Raw genomic sequence first — 18570 nt, 5'->3', positions numbered from 1 at the left:
AATTCAATATCCAGAGCATTAATATAGCAGCAAACAACTATTTGCTATGTAAAGACCAAGTGGCTACCTGAGCAGATAATGAAGTCACTCTCCCACACTTTCGCCGTTGTTTGCAGTGTTAGCTGCGAGACACCGGGACTGTTGTCATCACCCTTTAATTTTCTTTTTAAGAAGTTAAAATTCTAATGTTAAACATTAGGTGGTACTCTTTATTGTAAACATCTTAACTTTACCTTTCAAAAAATAACGCACACTTTACAATCAACATGAATTCTTTAAACATAACATTAACCTGCAGATTTGGCTGCTGGCACTGATTAGGTTAAATGTAACTATTAAGGAATCTACAAAAGTTAACAAGGTGAATATTATTGGATTATAATTACAGATTCTGTCTTCTTGTGAGTCTTTCAGTAGACAATGTGATATATAAAATGATACAGATTTGAAGTGGTGGCACTCCTCAGCATCCCACTCTCATTTCTACTCCTGTGGACATAAAAAAAAAAGACAACATTATGTCATTGTGTCTTTAGCAAAACCTGCAGTGTGTCTGTTTTAAGTTTGGTACCAGTTCTCCCATCATACATGGCTCGTAAACATTTTCTATAGTAGTGCAAGGCTATTTGTCACCTACCAAATCAAACTATCCCAGCTATCTCTATGAAGAATGTTGCATCACTGTAAAGACTTTACCTTTTTTGCCAAGGATCCTTTGCGGAATTTGGCCATGACTGACAGTAGCTTGGGTGTTGGTGGTTTTGGTCCAAACAGAGCTAGACCTTTCGGCTTTACCTCTTCGGTTTTAGCACCTGCAGGGCCTTTGGCTTTAATCAGTTTCCTTCACAATCACAAACAGAGACAATCCTTAATGGGCTGCATTTTAGAATTGAATTTGGAGGTTGGTGCTGATAAATTACTTATTAAAGTTGAGCCATAGCCACAATGAAATTGTGTATACCAAAGATGTCCTAACTGTAAATGACTCACCTTCCCTTCCTGGCCAACACTTTCTGAGACGCTGGGTAGTGGATGAGGATGTCAAACAAGTCTTTCTTCTCCAGGACAAAAAGGTTAGCGAAGCCATGCGCTTTCACGTTAGCTGTGCGCCTGTTTCCTCCATCTTTGGCAGACTGTAGTAAACTGTGACGGGGATGGATGCAAAAATATACCATGTGTCCATTTCAAATAGCATTGGTCTCTTGGGAAATCTATCTGTATCTCTACAGCCATGCACTATACTATACTATAATTTAGCTTTGTTTAAGGTAAGGAAACTGCACCAGATTTAACTGAAGCAAATATATTCTCCTTATGTATAGGAGACTTGTCATCAAGACACTTACTGGATAATAAGATGATGAAAAAGTAAGGATAACTGTGACTTGATTTCTTTTAGCTCTGTTATTGTATGTTCTAGTTGTCAAAGATCGCTACTAAATGCAGATAAACCTGATTTCCCCAAACACGCTGCCAGCCTTCAGTGTGACAAACACAATACTGTTGTCAGGTCCTCCCACCACCTGCACCGCTCCACCTTTGATGATGTACATCTCTTTACCGATGTCCCCCTGCGGAGGAGAGCGCAGGGCAAGAACGCAGAGGTCAGCATCACACTCGGATAAATTATTGGTTATTTGTTTCATGATGGTCGCCAAGGTTTATCATTACACACACACACACATTCTTCTTCACTCACTTTCTTCACAACAAAGTCTCCAGGTAGATAGATGATTGACTTGAGCCTCAGCAACATGTCCACCAACATCTGCTGGTCGCAGCCCTGGAAGAGACAACATCAGGTTGACAGGTGAGTTTTCAGTTGGATGTGCACGACTCCACAGTTTCCAAAACGCAATCTAATTGTCTCAAATTTTAGGAGGCCACAGTGACTGCGGAGTCACCTGAAACAGTGCAATCTTCTGGAAGGTTGACAGGTTGACGTCGACAGCGATGGCAGTTCTCATCACCAGAGGCATCTTGTCCAGCAGCTCAGACTCATCTGGAGAGGACATGGATACAATTTTGTTTTTATGTGGAGCATAAAAATGACAAATAAAGGAATCTTGATATCTTAACATCTCTGAAAATGTACTTTGTCAGTTCAATATTAGTCTGCTTTCAGTAGAGAGTTTGAGTGTCTCATCAGGTTTTTCACTCTAATAAGGATACATTCCTGGTATAAAGGTTTCTGAGACTCACCTAGCATGCCCTGAGCTGCCCAGGTGTAGTTGTACCAGGTCCGGATTCTGTTCTGGCAATATTTGGGGATCGAGTAGGTGTTCATGTAGTCAACACAGCCGTCCATCGATGCCCGGAAATATGTCTTTCCTGCTGTTGCTGCTCCTATGACATCTCTCATCTGAGAAAGAAAGACCGATGGATAGGGAGAGTATTGAATTACAATATACATCGTGAAGAAAAGCTTTTGATAAGATGTGCGATATATTGATAGTTATGAATAAAACTTCTGTCGAAAAAACCCTCCCCTACATACCTGTCCAATTAAACTGGAGAACACAAAGACACCAATGAAAAAGTTGGCCATCTGAAAGGTAATCTCAAAGGTGGTGACAGGCTCTGGAAGACCACCGATGTTGATTAGACTGCGGACGGCAAAGTAGTAACAACGAATGTACCTGTGGTAGCACAGGGTACATGTTAATTTAATTTCGAGTATAGTATTCCATGAAAAAAAAATCATAGTATAATGTATAATTTCACAGAAATAAAGATTATCATTAAGTGTCATAGTATAGTACGTCATAAAAAAGTTAAAGTATAGTATGCCATAAAACATTTTACAAACTAGAATTACTGCCTTATAGTATGTCGAAAAAATAAAAGTCATAGTATAGTATGTTGAAAAAATAAAAAATTCATAGTATAGTATGTCGAAAATCTTTTAAAAGTCATAGTATAGTATGTCGAAAAAAAGTCGTAGTGTAGCATGTCGAAAAAATCAAATTCATAGTATAGTATTTTGTAAAAAATAAGTCATAGTATAGTATGTCGAAAAAAAGTCATAGTATAGTATGTCAAAGAAATAAAAAAAATTCATAGTATAGTATGCCAAAAAAGAAAGCATAGTATAATATGTTGAAAAAATAAAAAAGCATAGTATAGTATTCTGGCGACCCCTGCTGTCGCTTGTATAGTAGGGTTTCTGTTAACCTTCCATAAGGGCTTTCTAGGAACACCTTGGCCCAGTGTTCACAGCCTATACATCCTAGGCTCATGACTCATTCTCTCTCTGTCTTTCTCTCTTTCCCTGCAGACACCATCACCGGGAATGTGGCAGACCTAAGTTCTCCTTAGTTAATCCTTTGCTTGTTTTATACATTTTACAACACGTTCACACCATTTACACTCTCCATGCACATCTTACATTACTGATACTACTGATATTTACACCCCATACCTTTTCGATCCTTTTGTTCTGCATAATTTCCTCTATTTTTGTTTAATAAATAAATTGATTTAATCGTTACCATGGTGTGTCTCCCTTTTTGTCATGGCCTTGAGTACCAAGTTGTGACAGGATGTTGAAAAAAGTCATAGTATAGTATGACGAAAAAAAACAAAAGTCATAGTATAGTATGTTGAAAAAATAAAAAAGTCATTGTATAGCTTATCAATAAAATTTAAAAAGTCATAGTATAGTATGTTGAAAAAATAAAAAAGTCATTGTATAGCTTATCAATAAAATTTAAAAAGTCATAGTATAGAATGGCGAATAAAGTCACAAAATGTCGAAAACTAATAAAAAGTCATTGTATAGTTTGTCGAAAAAAAGTCATTGTATAGTATGTCTAAAGAATAAAAAAGGTCATGGTATACTATTTTGGAAAAAAAAGCATAGTATAGTATGTCAAAAAAGACAAAGTATAGTATGTCGAAAAAATAAAAAAAAGTCATAGTATAGTTAATCGAAAAAATAAAAAAGGTCACAGTATAGTTTGTTGAAAAAAAGGTATAGTATAGTATGTCGGAAAAATAAAAAAGATATAGTATAGTATGTTGAAAAAAAGTCAGTATTGTATGTCGAAAGAATTTAAAAAGGCATAGTATAGTATGTTGAAAAAAAGGCATAGTATAGTTAATCGAAAAATATAAAAAAGGTCATAGTATATAGTATGTCAAAGAAAAGGTCACAGCATAGTATGTCGAAAAAATTTTAAAGTCATAGTATAGTATGTTGAAAAAAATTAAGAAGTCATAGAATAGTATTTTAAAAAAAAAGTATATTATAGTATGTCGAAAAAAATAAAACAAGTCATATTATATGTAAAAAAAAGTCGTAGTATAGTTTATCAAACAAATAAGCAAAAAAGGTGATAGTATAGTATGTCAAAAAAATAAAAAAATTCATAGTATAGTATGTCGAAATTTTTTAAAAGTTATATTATAGTAAGTCAGAAAAACGGTAAAGTATAGTATGTTAAAAAATTAAAAGTCACAGTATGGTATGTCAAAAAAAGTCATAGTATAGTATGTTGAAAAAAGACAGTATAGTATGTCGAAAAAATTAAAAAGGCATAGTATAGTATGTAAAAAAAAAAGCCATAGTATAGTATGTTGAAAATTTTTTAAGTCACAGTATAGTATGTCAAAAAAAAGGCACAGTATAGTACGTCGAACGAATTTAAAAAGTCATAGTATAGTATTTTGAAAAAAAGGCTTAGTATAGTATGTAGAAAATAAAAAAGTCACAGTGTAGTATGTAAAAAAATTAAAAAAGTCATAGCATAGTATGTTGAAAAAAAAAGTCACAGCATAGTATGTCGAAAAAATAAAAAAGTCATAGTATAGTATTTAAAAAAAAAAGTATATTATAGTATGTCGAAAAAATAAAACAAGTCATAGTATATGTCAAAAAAAGTCATAGTATGGTTTATCAAGAAAAATAAAAAAGTGTCATAGTATAGTATGTCTAAAAAAAGCATAGTATAGTATGTTGAAAGATTTTAAAAAGTCATAGTATAGTATGTCGAAAAAAGTCAGAGCATACTTTGTCGAAAAAATTAAAAAGTCATAGTATGGTATTGCCGAAAAAATTAAAAGTCATAGTATAGTATGTAGAAAAAAAGGCATAGTGTAGTATGTCGAAAGAATAAGGCACAGTATAGTACGTCGAATGAATTTAAAGTCATAGTATGTCAAAAAAGTCAGAGCATTTTTTGTCGAAAAAATTCATATTATAGTATGTCGAAAAAATAAAGAAAATTAATACTATGTCGAAAAAAGCCATAGTATAGTATGTAGAAAATATAAAAAAAGTCATACTATAGTATGTCGAAAAAAGACATAGTATATGTCGAAAAAATTAAAAAAGTCATACTATAGTATGTCGAAAAAAATAGAAAGTTCATAGTATAGTATGTCGAAAAAAATAAAAAGGTTATAGTATAGTAAGTCAGAAAAATTGTAAAGTATAGTACGTCGAAAAAATAAAAGTCATAGTATAGTATATCAAAAAAAGTCGTAGTATAGTATGTTGAAAAAAGACAGTTTAGTATGTCGAAAAAATAAAAAAGTCATAGTATAGTATGTAAAAAAAAAGTCATATTATAGTATGATAAACAGTATGTAAACTCTATAACGTGTGCTTCAGAATAATGTAGTGATTTCAGCTTTTTTTTTCTTAACGACCCTGTCTTTGAACGGTCTGAATGAGACAGCAGCGGAGAAGAGACAGCTGATCAGAGAGGGGGAAGGACGGGAGATGGGGAGACAGCCAGCGGCAGCTGGACTCGGAGGGCTCTTTTAGTGCCACGAGCCAGCGATGCAGTATGGTACTTTTGTTTTCTTCTGTGCTGTGTCTCCTCAGTCTCCGCCTTTCACGGTCTCTACCGTTGTATCTGTGTAACTCAACAGAGCCAACCATTCTCATTCGTCACAGGCTACAGTACAACAACATGACGGCGCTCTTGCCACGAAAGCTGCACGAAAGATTTTAAAAAAGCTTCTTTTTTCTTTTAATTGCTTACGTTTGTCATGTTTGTTATATAAATCATTAGAGTGGAAATCCATTTAGTTAACCAGTTTAAGTTGGTTGAATGATTCACTTCCACTTTAAACCAAAGTGGATCAGATTAGGGTTATTGCTGGGGTGTTGCTAAGTGGTTGGTATGAGACACAAAAGGGTTGGCTCTCAATATTTCAGCACCGCGGAAAGCCCCGACAACAACACTAACATCTAGAATCACAAACATCAGAAACAACGAGACAAAGTAAATAGTACTCACGCAGTGCCCATTCCATCATACACCCATGTGGTCGACTTAAGACCCTGGTGGATTGAGGCAATATAGTACGCACAGCTGTTGAGATGGAGGGCAAAGAGCAGGTACCCTGTGGTGCGAATCACTCTGCAATATCGTCAAGATGGGAAAACAACTATAAACTAAATGAATAACAGCATGTATATAGGCTGTGAAAACAGCAGAAGATGCATAGCTAATTTAAATTGCTGACTATGACAATTCAGTACAAAGTAAAATCTGTGCAGTGTGAACAGGGGGGTCGGGTGTTGTACAAACAATTTAGTTACAAAGACTAAATGACAAGCAATTGAAAAGTAAATGGTTCAGAAACTTTTAAACTGTCATCAGGCCTCTTTATCTGCTCACAGCCAACTCAACAGTAGAGTTCATCTAATGGCAGAAGTTTACACAGTGTATTAGGAACCGTATTGATTTGTTCCTGTCATTGTTCCAGGAGCATTTACCTCCAGATGTAGGCCTTGGCCATGATACTCTCAAGACGATCGCTGAATTCAAAGAAGGACTCGATCTAAAACACACAAGGAAACAAACTAGTGAGGGACTGGACAGGAAATATGAAGCCTGTTCTTCATTTATATCATCAGTAAAAACAATCAGTTTGCTGCCTACCCTGAAAAAGCGGTTGAGTCTGTATATGGAGGAGAATTCAAAGTGCAGGCACAGAAGGTCAAAGGGGAGGATGCTAAAGAGATCAATCTAAAAAGAGAGGGATAAAAACATTTTGTTAAATTCCACGATTTGGTCCACATAAAAGATTTACTTTGCTGTGACAGACACAGTGGTGGAAGAAGTATTAAGATCATTTACCAGTACAACATTGTGAAAATACTCAAATACATGTGAAGCTCCTTCATTTCAAATTTGACTTAAAGCAGCAGTAGGCAAGATTGGAGCACATACAGTATGATTAAAAGTTATTTTTATAAAATGGTCACTGTATCCTGACAGTAGTGCATGAGACAGGTAATCTGAAAAATAAATCATGTGCCTCTGTGTGCTCCGGTGCTCCTAATGGCATCTGCAAGATTTCACAGACCGGAGGAAAACAACCAATCAGAGCCGAGCTGGAGCCTTGCCGTCTCTGAGCAGCTGTCATTCACTCACAAACTCTGATCAAACGGTCAAACTAGGCAGCGCTGATCAAATATGAATCAATATTCTGTTACTGTAATGTCTATTTCTCGCCTCAAATGTTTTCAGAAACATCTTGTAGGGTACTGAGAAAGTTTGTGACCCGGCAGCCATGTTGAGATCTGTTGAGGAAATACCAAACACCGCATTTGCATTTGAAGTTTTACATCCAGTCACAGTGATGATGTTAACAAATATATCAGACAATAAACAGGCAATTTAGTGATATCCCCGCAGTCGTGGTCTTGACCGGTCTTGATATAAAAATCTGAGTGTCTTTGTTGACTCTTTGTCTGAGATCAAGACAAGACCGAGTGAAAATGCGGTCGATTCCGAGACGATAGCTTCAAAAAGTGGTATTGAGACCGATCTCTGGTTTTAGTATTTGTTAGCTAGTGGCTAAAATAGATCGGCACTGTTGTTGTCCCGGCTGCAAAAACACCTCCGGACTGCACACTCAGGCGTGTCTTTGTCCCCCCCCCCTTCCAGGGTGCCCATGTTGACACTTTTTGGCCTTTTTTTAATTTCCGGGGTTAATGCAATTCAGCTGAAACTCTGGGGTTTAGTTACTCTTTGAGTACAGTACTTGTAAATGTACTTAGCTACTTTCCACCACTGGACACATCATTACAGTCTCACCTTAAAACGCTGTGAACTCCGATAATGTGCCTTAGCCGTAGGTCCGTCTGTCTGCCGGGGAATTACACACAGTATTACAGTTCAGCTGGAAGAACATGATACAGATCAGATAGGTCACTATTAAAGATGCTTCATGATGCTTTGTGACTTACAACAACGTCTCCGCCTTTGACGAACTGTAGTCGGGGCGACCAAATGACGATGTCAATAACATTCACTAGGTCGCTAAGAACGTCACATAATATCCAGTAGGGGTTGTTGGTTTCGTTATGGTACGGGAAGACCATCCGGGCGGTGCAAAACCAAATGTTGTAGTTGAGCGCCACCGCTACCACGGAACACCAGGTGATATATCGACGATCTGTAGAGAGACGGACATGCAGATGTTTGTGTGTTTATGCTCATTTCATCTCTTCGGACATGTTCCCTGTGTGCACCACACCTACCTAAAGGATCGAAGGTGCTCCCCAGGACGGTGTCCATCTTGCTCTCGATTGGACGGAAGAGGATGTCGAAGAACGAGCAGCTGATGTCCGGGAGGAACTTCGCTTTCTTCCTGGCCTCCTCCGCCAGCCTCTCCTCCTCTTTTTTCGTCTCGCCCGCCAGCCTTTTCTCCTCGTCCTTTATCTTCTTCTCCTCTGCCTTTATGGCTGCCTGTTCTGCCTTCTTTTTATCCGCTTCTTCTTTTGCTATTCGCTCCTCTTCCTTCAGTCTGATGTAGTCCTCCTTCTTCAGAATAGGCGCTGAGCAGGCGAAAAGAGTGACGAAAAGTTAAATAGCGCTTTGACCGTGTTTGTTTGTTTCTTTTGTGTCTGCGTGTCGGTTCGTACACGTCCATACTTACTGACGGGCGGGGTGATCTCTGGCGAAGTGGCGTAAGGGTCTGTGGCTTTCTCTTTGAGGATCTCTGTCCGCTCTCTTAACTTCTTGATCACACTTCTGAGCGTGTCATCTGTGCAACGGAAGTAGACAACGGGTGGAGGAGGAGGAGTAGGGGCCTTCTCACTGAAAACAGGGAGCAAAAGCAAAAAAGAAAGATGAATAAAGGAACACCATAGAAAAGGTGACATTAAATCAGAGAGGAGGGGAGTGGGGGTGGGGGGCTGAATTGGAGAATAATATATAATGGTGAGCAGGAAGATTCTCAATAAATGGAACAAATAAGCAAGCGTGGCAGTTATAGTTCATATTATTATTGTCACTATTAATCTGACAGACATACACACAACCCTATATCCGCTCTGTAAACAGGTTACACTTCTTTTTCACTTTGATCTGAACCTGAAAATAGGATTTTCTTTATTTCAAATTAGGACTGTCAAAGTTAACACGATAATGCGTTCTCACAAATTAGTTTTAACGCCGCTAATTTCTTTAACGCATTAACGCAGCTTGCGATTTTAAGGTTGGAGCGAGCTCAAAGCTAGAGTAAAGGTGCTGGCACCATATGTAACCAGAAAACCTAAAGAACCCATCGGTACCAACCATGTCATACTAGCTTGTCGCAAAGGAGGCTAAATAACGCTCCAAACTAACGCTAAATTTTGGAGAGGAAAAACTGGCATGGCGATTTTCAAAGAGGTCCCTTGACCTCTGACCTCAAAATATGTGAATGAAAATGGGTTCTATGGGTACCCACGAGTCTCCTCTTTACAGACATGCCCACTTTATGATAATCACATGTTGGGCTTGAGTTTGCCATGTTAGGATTTGAGCATATTTGTTATGCTAAATGCAGTACCTGTGAGGGTTTCTGGACAATATCTGTCATTGTTTTGTGTTGTTAATTGATTTCCAATAATAAATATACAAACACTTGCATAAAGCAGCATATTGCCCACTTACATGTTGACAAAAGTATTAAATACTTGACAAATCTCCCTTTAAGGTACATATTGAACAGAAAAAAAAAAAATGTGTGATTGATTTTGCGATTAATCGCGATTAAATATTTTAATCGATTGCCAGCCCTAATTTTCATAAGACCATCCATGCTATTATCTCACTACGTCAGCTATTGATCATTTGTAAATCAAAAAAGAAAAAAAGAAAATAAATTCATTACATAGTGTATAAATCATCTGCAAAGAATAAAAATAATTCTTTGAAACTAATTCCCACTAGCATGGTGAACGCTATCCCTGATTGTTCTCTGTCACAAATACCACTAAGCTTCTAATCTCCTTTCCTACTTTGGGAGTCACAGGCTGCAGGTCACAGTGTGATCACGACTGCTGTTACTGCAGCTCACATACACAACGTCCACGGGACTTATTGTGAGGGAAGACGAAACAATGGAGGTGGAGCCGCTCAGAGTAAACGGTCCATCTGTACAGTCAGTTCTAAATGGTTAATGCATGTTTGGTGGGGGGGAGGGGGGTGTAAATATAACAAGTTTACATTTAAGTGGCATATGTTAATATTATTATTATTTTTTTTTTGTGAAGCAAGACATGGCAGGTGAGACTAGACAAGACGGAGCTTAATACGATGGGTTGAATGACAGGATTAACACAACGGGTCAAAACAAACAAAAGGACACAAATAAATTATGGTGTAACAGTTATGCCTTAAGTTTTGAAATTATGTAAATGCTGAATGCTACAAAGTCAAATCACTGTAAATTCAGCTGACACAGGTCTTATTGTTTACTCTGCTGTACTGAAGCGGATTCACTGATACCTGGAAACTTGAGACATGAGGAGGAGTTCCTGAAATGGACTGGGAGTCAAGCTCCGGGGTCAAGGTATTCTTAGTCCAGTCAAGTTCATTTGTAGAGCTACTAATCACTGCTTCCTGTCACTCTCTCCTCTAGCTCTCATATTTGTACAACAACGAACAAATAATAATAAGTCGTTGCTTAATGGATCTTTTAAATATTTTAACAAAAAAAACTTCTCTAGGACCTCATGCCAGAGACGACAACATTCTAAAAAGGACCTAAAAGCTTTGCTATAGTGAGTATCACAACATGTCTGCAGGTAGAAGTGTTCAGCACCAGCATTTTATCAACAATCGGCAACATCTCTCTCAGTCTTCCTCTTGCCCATCCTCTGTAACACTCACTCATACAGACACAAAGTACCACACTGTAAAGAATTCAAAAAGCCGTGTGCCACACTTCACATGTATACATCAGAAGCTCTCACACATATTCTTATTATCATTACACAGCTAGACACTTCAAAATGAGTAGGGTAGCTAATTAAAAGGGCCAGTGTAGCATTAAGGGGGATCTATTAGTAGGAATGGAATATAATATTCTTAAGTATGTTTTCATTAGTGTATAATCACCTGAAACTAAGAATCGTTGTGTTTTCGTCACCTTAGAATGAGCCGTTTATATCTACATCAGGAGCAGGTCCTCTCCACGGAAACTTGTACCACCATGTTTCTACAGTAGTCCAGAACGGACCTGCTTGGGCCGCAGTCGATAACATTACTCGCTCCCGTCGCCGCTCTCTCTCTTTCTCTCTCTCTCGCTTCACCACTCACTTCCCATGTCTGCACACATACTAAGCACTCTATTCTTATCACAACTGGCTCTAGAGAAGGCCATTCACATTTTTACATCGTGCATCCTCATTGCTATATACCGCCAGATCCTTCACACTGTTTGTTTAAGGGCAACAGAAACATCTAAATTAAATGTGGGATTGTGACTAAAAAAACAATGGTTTTCTCAAATTCCCATCTCAGAAAAAAAAAATCTGAATTCAACCCATGTAATGTATAGCATGTTAGCCTAAGGTACCATTTGAAAGATTCAAATGTCAGCGCTGATACGTGCATCCATCATAACCTCTGCAGGGTTGCAGGGGACGGAGCCTATCCAAACTCACACTAGGTGAGATGTGGGGCACACACAGTGTGCTTTATCTTTTTTATTATTTAACCTTTGTTTATCCATGATAATGTGATGCATTCTTACTCTTCAGCCCCCTCTGCAGGAGCAGCAGCAGCTGGAGCAGGAGCAGCAGCAGCTGGAGCAGGAGCAGCTGGAGCAGCAGCTGGAGCAGGAGCAGCAGCAGCCGGAGCAGCAACAGCTGGAGCAGTAGATGCTGGAGCAGGAGCTGGAGCTGGAAGAAAAATACAGCAGCACTCTTTAGTCAGTTTCTCACAGCTGAAAACAACATCACCACTATATTAAAGGTTGATCCTGCCCAGGTGAATAAGAAAGGACACCACAAAATCCTCCTCTTCTACTGTAACAGACTCCTCCTGTGACTTCTTGCAGATTTTAATCTGTGAAAACGAAATCATTTAGAAATATGTGAGGGAAATGTTTGGCTCCAGAATATGCACGAGGTTGAACTCTGCTAAATGGAGTATCAATTCAGATTAAAGTGTAAAATTCCAATAACAGAAACTTGCAGTTTAGCATGTTTTTTTTTTATAATGGACAAAAACAACTGCTTAAAAGCTCATACTGTAGTCTGTAGGAGGATATTGTTAAGTTTTAAACCACTAGAACTGGAATCAAATGTCACCCATAGATAGGCTGAGTGAGATTCATCATTTCACATTCACAAAAGTGGAGAAAAAAATTCAGTACAGTCCTATAGTTTCAAGTCGGTCTGTGTGTTTCTCATTATTTATTTATCCAAAAAGGAAGCAAGCAAACGAAAAAAAAAAAACAAGCAACCCTAAGCCCATCCAGGTGCATGCTGGTCCTACCTGCCTACCTAGAACCTGCCCACAATTTTACCCAATTCATAAACAAAGGAAAATAATACTAATTACACAAAAAGATAAATATACTAAACAAGAAAATTGTTCAACTAAACAAATAACTAGCAAAAGAGAACACTATCAAAAATTGAGTACAAATAAAGTAAACATCTAGAATATTATTATTATTAGTAGTAGTACCGGTAAAACAACTAAATACTAACAACAAATGAATAGCTCCTAGTGTCTCCTTCAGCTGTTTCACCATTTTCTGCATAAAAACAACAATCTGTCTGTCTGTGTTTTACAAAAAGCTTCAGCATATTATTTTCACAATCCGATCATGACATGATCATATGATAATTATCATTAATCATTAAAAGTATGCTCTCAAATATAATAGCTGAGTTCAGGTGCAATACAACAGCTTCAGCTTCCATAATCACTGCTCCACCTGGTGGAGAGATAAACCATTTCAACTGGTTTCCACATCCTATGGTGCCATTTAATTTAATTTAATTTAATTGCGAATCAGCCCTGTCTTCACAGTAGAGTACCTTGTGAAAAAAAAGCTCTATTTCATACACTTGCCACTACAATATGTCCAAGTCCCTGTGCATTTACTGTACTTGGCGAAAAACAGTGTTAGTGATGTAAATAATGTTGACGTTTTGGTCGCTAGTTGTGCGCCTGGCTCCCTGTAGAGGGCCTCCAGCGTCTCTTTGTCCTTTGTCACCAAAAAATTGCCAAAATGCCAAAACTTACCATCGGATATGTTAGTCCATTTATTTTCAAACTATTAGCTAACAAAAGTAGATAAATAAAACACCACCATCATTATCCTGACTTGCGTCCAAAACCCCTAGTCGTCCTCTCTGTGCGCCACACCTGGATCCAATTAGTCCACCTGATTAGACTACTGTAGCTGCCCACAGCGCCACTCAGTGGCCACCGCTGAAATGACACACTGGTCTTTACATGGTTGACTTTTTGTCCACTGTCCCTCAGCCACAGTAACATAACTCCTTTTTTTTTCTCAAGTAGAAAAGACAAGGAGACAGATGCTAATGATCACAACAGACTTCTCACCTGGTTGTGCCTCTTCTTTCTTGGGCTCTTCTTCTTTCTTTTCTTCCTCTGTCTTCTTCACTTCCTCTTCTTTCTTTTCCTCCTCTTTCTTTGGCTGCTCATTTTCATCCTTCTTTTCAGGAGGCTTTTCTTCCTGTAAACACACCACAGCGTGCAGACAAAAGTGGACCAACAACGTCTCGAGAAAAATAGGACACACACAGCCCGACCATCAGTTGTAAGACTCATCTATGGAGAGGAGGTCGTGTGGCTCTGGTTCCATCTGGAAGCTACTTGACATCTTCCTGGACCATCTTTTTTATATATGTTTACATTATATGTATACATTTTGTCATATGGAGTGTCTATGTTGTATTTTCATGTTGTTACTCTGTATACACAGCATCTATTGCACGTCTGTCCGTCCTGGGAGACTTATCCCTCATCTGCTGCTTTTCTTGAGGTTTCGTCCATTTTTCCGTTAAAAGGGTTTTTTCCTAATCCTATGCGGGTGTCGTAACTTTAAAAAGGACAGCGGGTGCTGTATCCTATACAGATTGTAAAACTCCCTGAGGCAAATTTGTGATATCGAGCTACATAAATCAAATTGTCTTGACTTGAATCTATTTAGCTGTAAGTGCATCGAGCATACCGTGGATCCAAAAATGTCAAAGTGCTAAATAGGCTTCAGTTTTTGATAACTCCTAACGATCATCACAACTACACTTGTAGTCCATCCTCAGTACTGTCCCCTTCCACAGGTTCAGGAAAAATATTGCCGACCCAGCATGCCACTTGAAAGAGCAACAGTAAATCCACCAGTGAGTGCCCAGACACCTTCCCAGTGCCAAGTTGCATCAGAGGCTTTCAGTGATCTCAGTCACCTGTCATGGTTTACCTTAAAAACAACTAGTACGTGACTCAGTGTGACAAACAGGTAGGTAAGTACAGAACCTGATTAATCTAACGTCTGGTTTAAATGGCGCACACGTGAAAACTGCTAAACGGCAACAAAGATAAAGAAATGTTTTCAATATACCTTTCTGGTCCAGGTTATATTGAAGGTTTTAGAGAAAGGCCAGGTCTTACCTTAGCTGGAGGAGGTGGGGTAGAAGGTGGGGTAGTAGGGGGAGGCTCAGGAGCCCCCATCCACTTTTTCAACCTGCTGAACATGGCGGTGCGTTGTGTCGGCTACAGGAAACAGGCCTGCCCATCCACTTCTCCCTCCTGGAGACGCTTTCCTGTGTGGCTCTCAGATCCTTGAAAGAGTCCCGGGACGCTCTGTAGTCCTCGTCTCACATCCAAACAACAGACTGAGGCAATTCAATTCTTAGAACCATTAATTCCCTCTGGGCACTCCCCTTTATCCTGCAGTCAACACCAGATCAACCATCAAAGCCGCCAATCTCTGCCAGGCAGTGTTGACTCCAATCCAGAGACCATTTAGAGGGCCTGATTACTTTATCATTTGTTGGCATCATAATAATTAATACAAGTGTGTCTTCTTAATAATCAGGGATCAGAAGAAAAGATGAAATACTGTGAGTCAAAGTAGGTTGGGGGATGGGATATATTTTCATTATTACAAACTGGTTACTAATAATAAAAACTCTTCTCAGTTTTGCCTCTGCATCTCACACAGAACTCAATGCATTTTTCAACATATTTAATCATGGGATGACACATGAACTACATGTAAAAGTAGCTGGTGTAAAATTAGACTGCTGGGGTTATCTCAGTCCACTCAGTCTGGCTACGGAGTTCACGGACACCACTTAGTGAATTAACCCCCGCATTGTCCCTGTCTGGCTAACGGGATTAGTTAGCACCTCTCTCTCTCTGAACAGCAACTCCTACTGTACAAACACACGGCCGACAGATGGATACGCAACAAGCAATCAAACAGGACAGGACACCGCTGTAAGTAAGCTGCAGTTAAGTCAGGGAATTGTTTATTTGAGCAGATATTAATGGAGATCAAATCAATCAAATGAGCATTATTTTTACCGATTGTTATGAGAGATAATCTCTGTTAGGCTTTTTCAACTACTGTGCGTTGGCAAAACAGAAAAAAATAGATATAGCCAATAAAAGCAGACAAACAAAACAAGGTGGATAGGAATATAAATATAGAACAAACCCACTAGTTGAGGTTCAAATACTGTACATCTCATCAGAATAGCTTTGAAATATGTGTTTAATACATCGTTTTGGTGTTCAAATCTGCTTGTTGTCTTAGTTATGTGGAGCATGTCATATAAAATGTTTGACCCTGGGAAATAACAGAAGCATCAGTTTTAAACAATATCTTAAAATGACAGGAAATACACACTCAGTACAAAAGAGTAGTAAGAGGCTGAAAACAAAAATGTACATTTACTCCCAAAAAGGAGTTATAAAAAAATAAGCTCACTACAATCCTCACTGGCCGCCGGCAGCAGCAGCAGCCTGGGGGGGGAAAACACAAAATATGGTATGTTTAGCATAACTGCAAAGGCTTTCATATTTCCACATACAGATAGAAATGTAAAAGTTGTTACCTTCAATTTTTTAAGAAAGTCCTTTCCACCGAAAGCACGCAGCATTTTGGGCGTGGGCGGTTTGGGTCCAAACAGCGCCATGCCTTTCTTCTTATCCACTTCTGCTTTAGCGGCTGCCGGACCCTTCGCCTTCATGAGTTTCCTGCACGGACACACAAACAGAGAAGCTGGCTAAAGAAATGTCCTCTGATACTGTGCTTTCCCCTGGTTGTATATAATCCTAAATTTAAAGGGCCAGTGTGTTATATTTCAGGGGATCTATAAGCAGAAATAGAAAGGGAGGAGTGAGCGGAGGGGTACTCAGTTGGTTGCAATCTGCCACCACACCACAAGATGCAGCCAAATCCTCCACACTGTACCTTTAAAGATTTTATAAAGGGTATTGAGAAGGTGAGCAATTATTATAATTATATAATAAATAATATAATTATTTGAGTCATTATTTTATAGGGTAAATAATAAATTGCAAAGATTAGAATAGGTAATTGATTTTGATTAGATTGCCCCTATAAAGATGGTCAATAAATATGTTTTTGGGAAAAGTGTGTGCATGTTTTGTTTTTATTTTCATTTACACTATTAATATTGCATCACCACCTTCTTGACTTGTGGCAGAGAGCGAAAGGTCACCCCAGTGAAGACATGAGTCAGTTGTTTGTCTCCAGGCCTCTGACTCACCTTCCCTTCCTAGCCAACACTTTCTGAGACTCTGGGTAGTGGACCAGGATGTCAAACAGGTCTTTCTTCTCCAGGACGAAAAGGTTGGCGAAGCCGTATGCTTTGACATTAGCTGTCCGCCTGTTCCCTCCATCTTTAGATGACTGCAACAGACTGAGAAAGATAAAACATTTTATGACTGAAAAATCCCAGAAAACTTGAATTTACAATCCTCTAAGATTCCTCTCTTCAGACTGTGTCTGAAGGTCTGACAGTGACAACGGCTGAACTATCTCTTACCTGATTTCTCCAAACACACAGCCGGCCTTCAGTGTGACAAACACAATACTGTTGTCAGGTCCTCCCACCACCTGCACCGCTCCACTTTTAATGATGTACATCTCTTTACCGATGTCCCCCTGCAGAGAGAGCAAAGTCATGCACATGTGCAGAAACAACAAATACTAGGGCTGACCTGAATGCTTTGAAGCTTCCACCGTGGTCATGCTATTTGACCTCCAAATCACGATTTAAATGCTTTGTTTTTTAAATCTTTTTAGTTTTTTATATATAAATATGTAATAATGTATACTCCCCAAATAGCCCATGAAATAAGGAATAATCCCATAACATTATTCATATTCAACATGAATCATTATTAGTTATTCTCAGACGAATATCAATGATTGTTGTGTGTACATTAGTGCGCCAATGGCACTGTCCCGGACTCTGAAACGGTTGAGATGGAGACGGACAGACAGAAAAACATGTCAGCCTGATGCGTCGCGTAGCTCCGCGAAGCTTTGAATACCTTCGAATATTACTCACCGAAGCTTTGAAGCCCAAAAAATGCTATTCGGGACAGCCCTAACAAATACTATACAGAAGAATAGACACTAGGTATGTACACAAAAGTTGTACTTGTAGGGTTTTGAAGGATGATACACATTCAAATATAAATCCAGGATGGTGATGATATAATAAGAATGTGAACTCACTTTCTTTACGACAAAGTCTCCTGGTAAATAGACGATAGACTTGAGCCTCAGTAACATGTCCACCAACATCTGCTGGTCACAGCCCTGTGGAGAAAAAGAAGTTATATAATTTAATTAATGTCCAAGCAGCAGTGTGTCTGTTTTACTGCGTTTGTGGTGTCTTGAAAAGGAAACCTTGAAAAGATCAATCTTCTGAAAGGTGGTCAGGTTGATGTCGACAGCGATGGCGGTTCTCATCACTAGAGGCATCTTATCCAGCAGCTCGGACTCATCTGAAAGCATCAAGGTGAAACAAGAAAAATGTATTCCGCTATCAAATAAGTCTGGAGCCACAGAGGGAAGTAGTACCACTTTTTTAAGTTGATATACTGTATGAGTGAAGGACTGATTCGTATAATTCAAGGCTTTAATCACCTATTTTATTGTATTGAATTTGTATAATTCTATTATATTTTGTTATTTTATTAATCACTTATTTTATTGTATTTAATTTGTATATTTTATTATATTTTATTATTATTTTATTAATCTAGTTTTTACTTCACCCTGTTTTACTACTATTACTGTTATTAAAGCTTT

General features: G+C 38.5%; 2 protein-coding genes across 2 annotated transcripts in view; both read right to left on the bottom strand.

Annotated features, from left to right (window-relative positions):
- Positions 1 to 195: 195 nt before the first annotated feature.
- Positions 196 to 12551, bottom strand: cngb3.1 (cyclic nucleotide gated channel subunit beta 3, tandem duplicate 1). Its single transcript, XM_037757609.1, has 17 exons — positions 12548 to 12551; positions 11989 to 12136; positions 8902 to 9062; positions 8504 to 8800; positions 8210 to 8418; positions 8058 to 8108; positions 6897 to 6983; positions 6731 to 6795; positions 6249 to 6371; positions 2498 to 2639; positions 2203 to 2362; positions 1905 to 2002; positions 1700 to 1783; positions 1453 to 1571; positions 991 to 1143; positions 698 to 841; positions 196 to 491 (listed from the first exon to the last, which is right to left on the bottom strand). Exons 1-17 carry the CDS (start codon positions 12549 to 12551, stop codon positions 464 to 466), a joined length of 2073 nt encoding a protein of 690 aa, XP_037613537.1. The 3' UTR covers positions 196 to 463.
- Positions 12552 to 15734: 3183 nt separating this feature from the next.
- LOC119480952 (cyclic nucleotide-gated cation channel beta-3-like) overlaps positions 15735 to 18570 on the bottom strand; it is a 43349-nt gene continuing 40513 nt past the window's right edge. Inside the window, exons 14-19 of the mRNA XM_037757608.1 lie at positions 18166 to 18263; positions 17992 to 18075; positions 17294 to 17412; positions 17015 to 17167; positions 16337 to 16478; positions 15735 to 16244 (exon numbers count right to left, since the gene is read on the bottom strand). Of these exons, the coding sequence (XP_037613536.1) occupies positions 16218 to 16244; positions 16337 to 16478; positions 17015 to 17167; positions 17294 to 17412; positions 17992 to 18075; positions 18166 to 18263 (623 nt within the window). The 3' untranslated portion in view covers positions 15735 to 16217. The remainder of the gene's footprint in view (positions 16245 to 16336; positions 16479 to 17014; positions 17168 to 17293; positions 17413 to 17991; positions 18076 to 18165; positions 18264 to 18570) is intronic.

Source organism: Sebastes umbrosus, chromosome 21, assembly GCF_015220745.1.
Source record: "Sebastes umbrosus isolate fSebUmb1 chromosome 21, fSebUmb1.pri, whole genome shotgun sequence".
Classification (NCBI taxonomy): domain Eukaryota; kingdom Metazoa; phylum Chordata; class Actinopteri; order Perciformes; family Sebastidae; genus Sebastes; species Sebastes umbrosus.
The sequence above is the reverse complement of the archived record's forward strand: the minus strand, read 5'-3'. Positions and strand labels throughout refer to the sequence as shown.

Coding starts and splice junctions, on each gene's coding strand:
- cngb3.1 (XM_037757609.1), bottom strand. Junction 8,109..8,209: donor TCAAAGGCGGAGACGTTGTT/GTAAGTCACAAA, acceptor ATTCCCCGGCAG/ACAGACGGACCTACGGCTAA. Junction 2,640..6,248: donor TATGATGGAATGGGCACTGC/GTGAGTACTATT, acceptor GTGCTACCACAG/GTACATTCGTTGTTACTACT.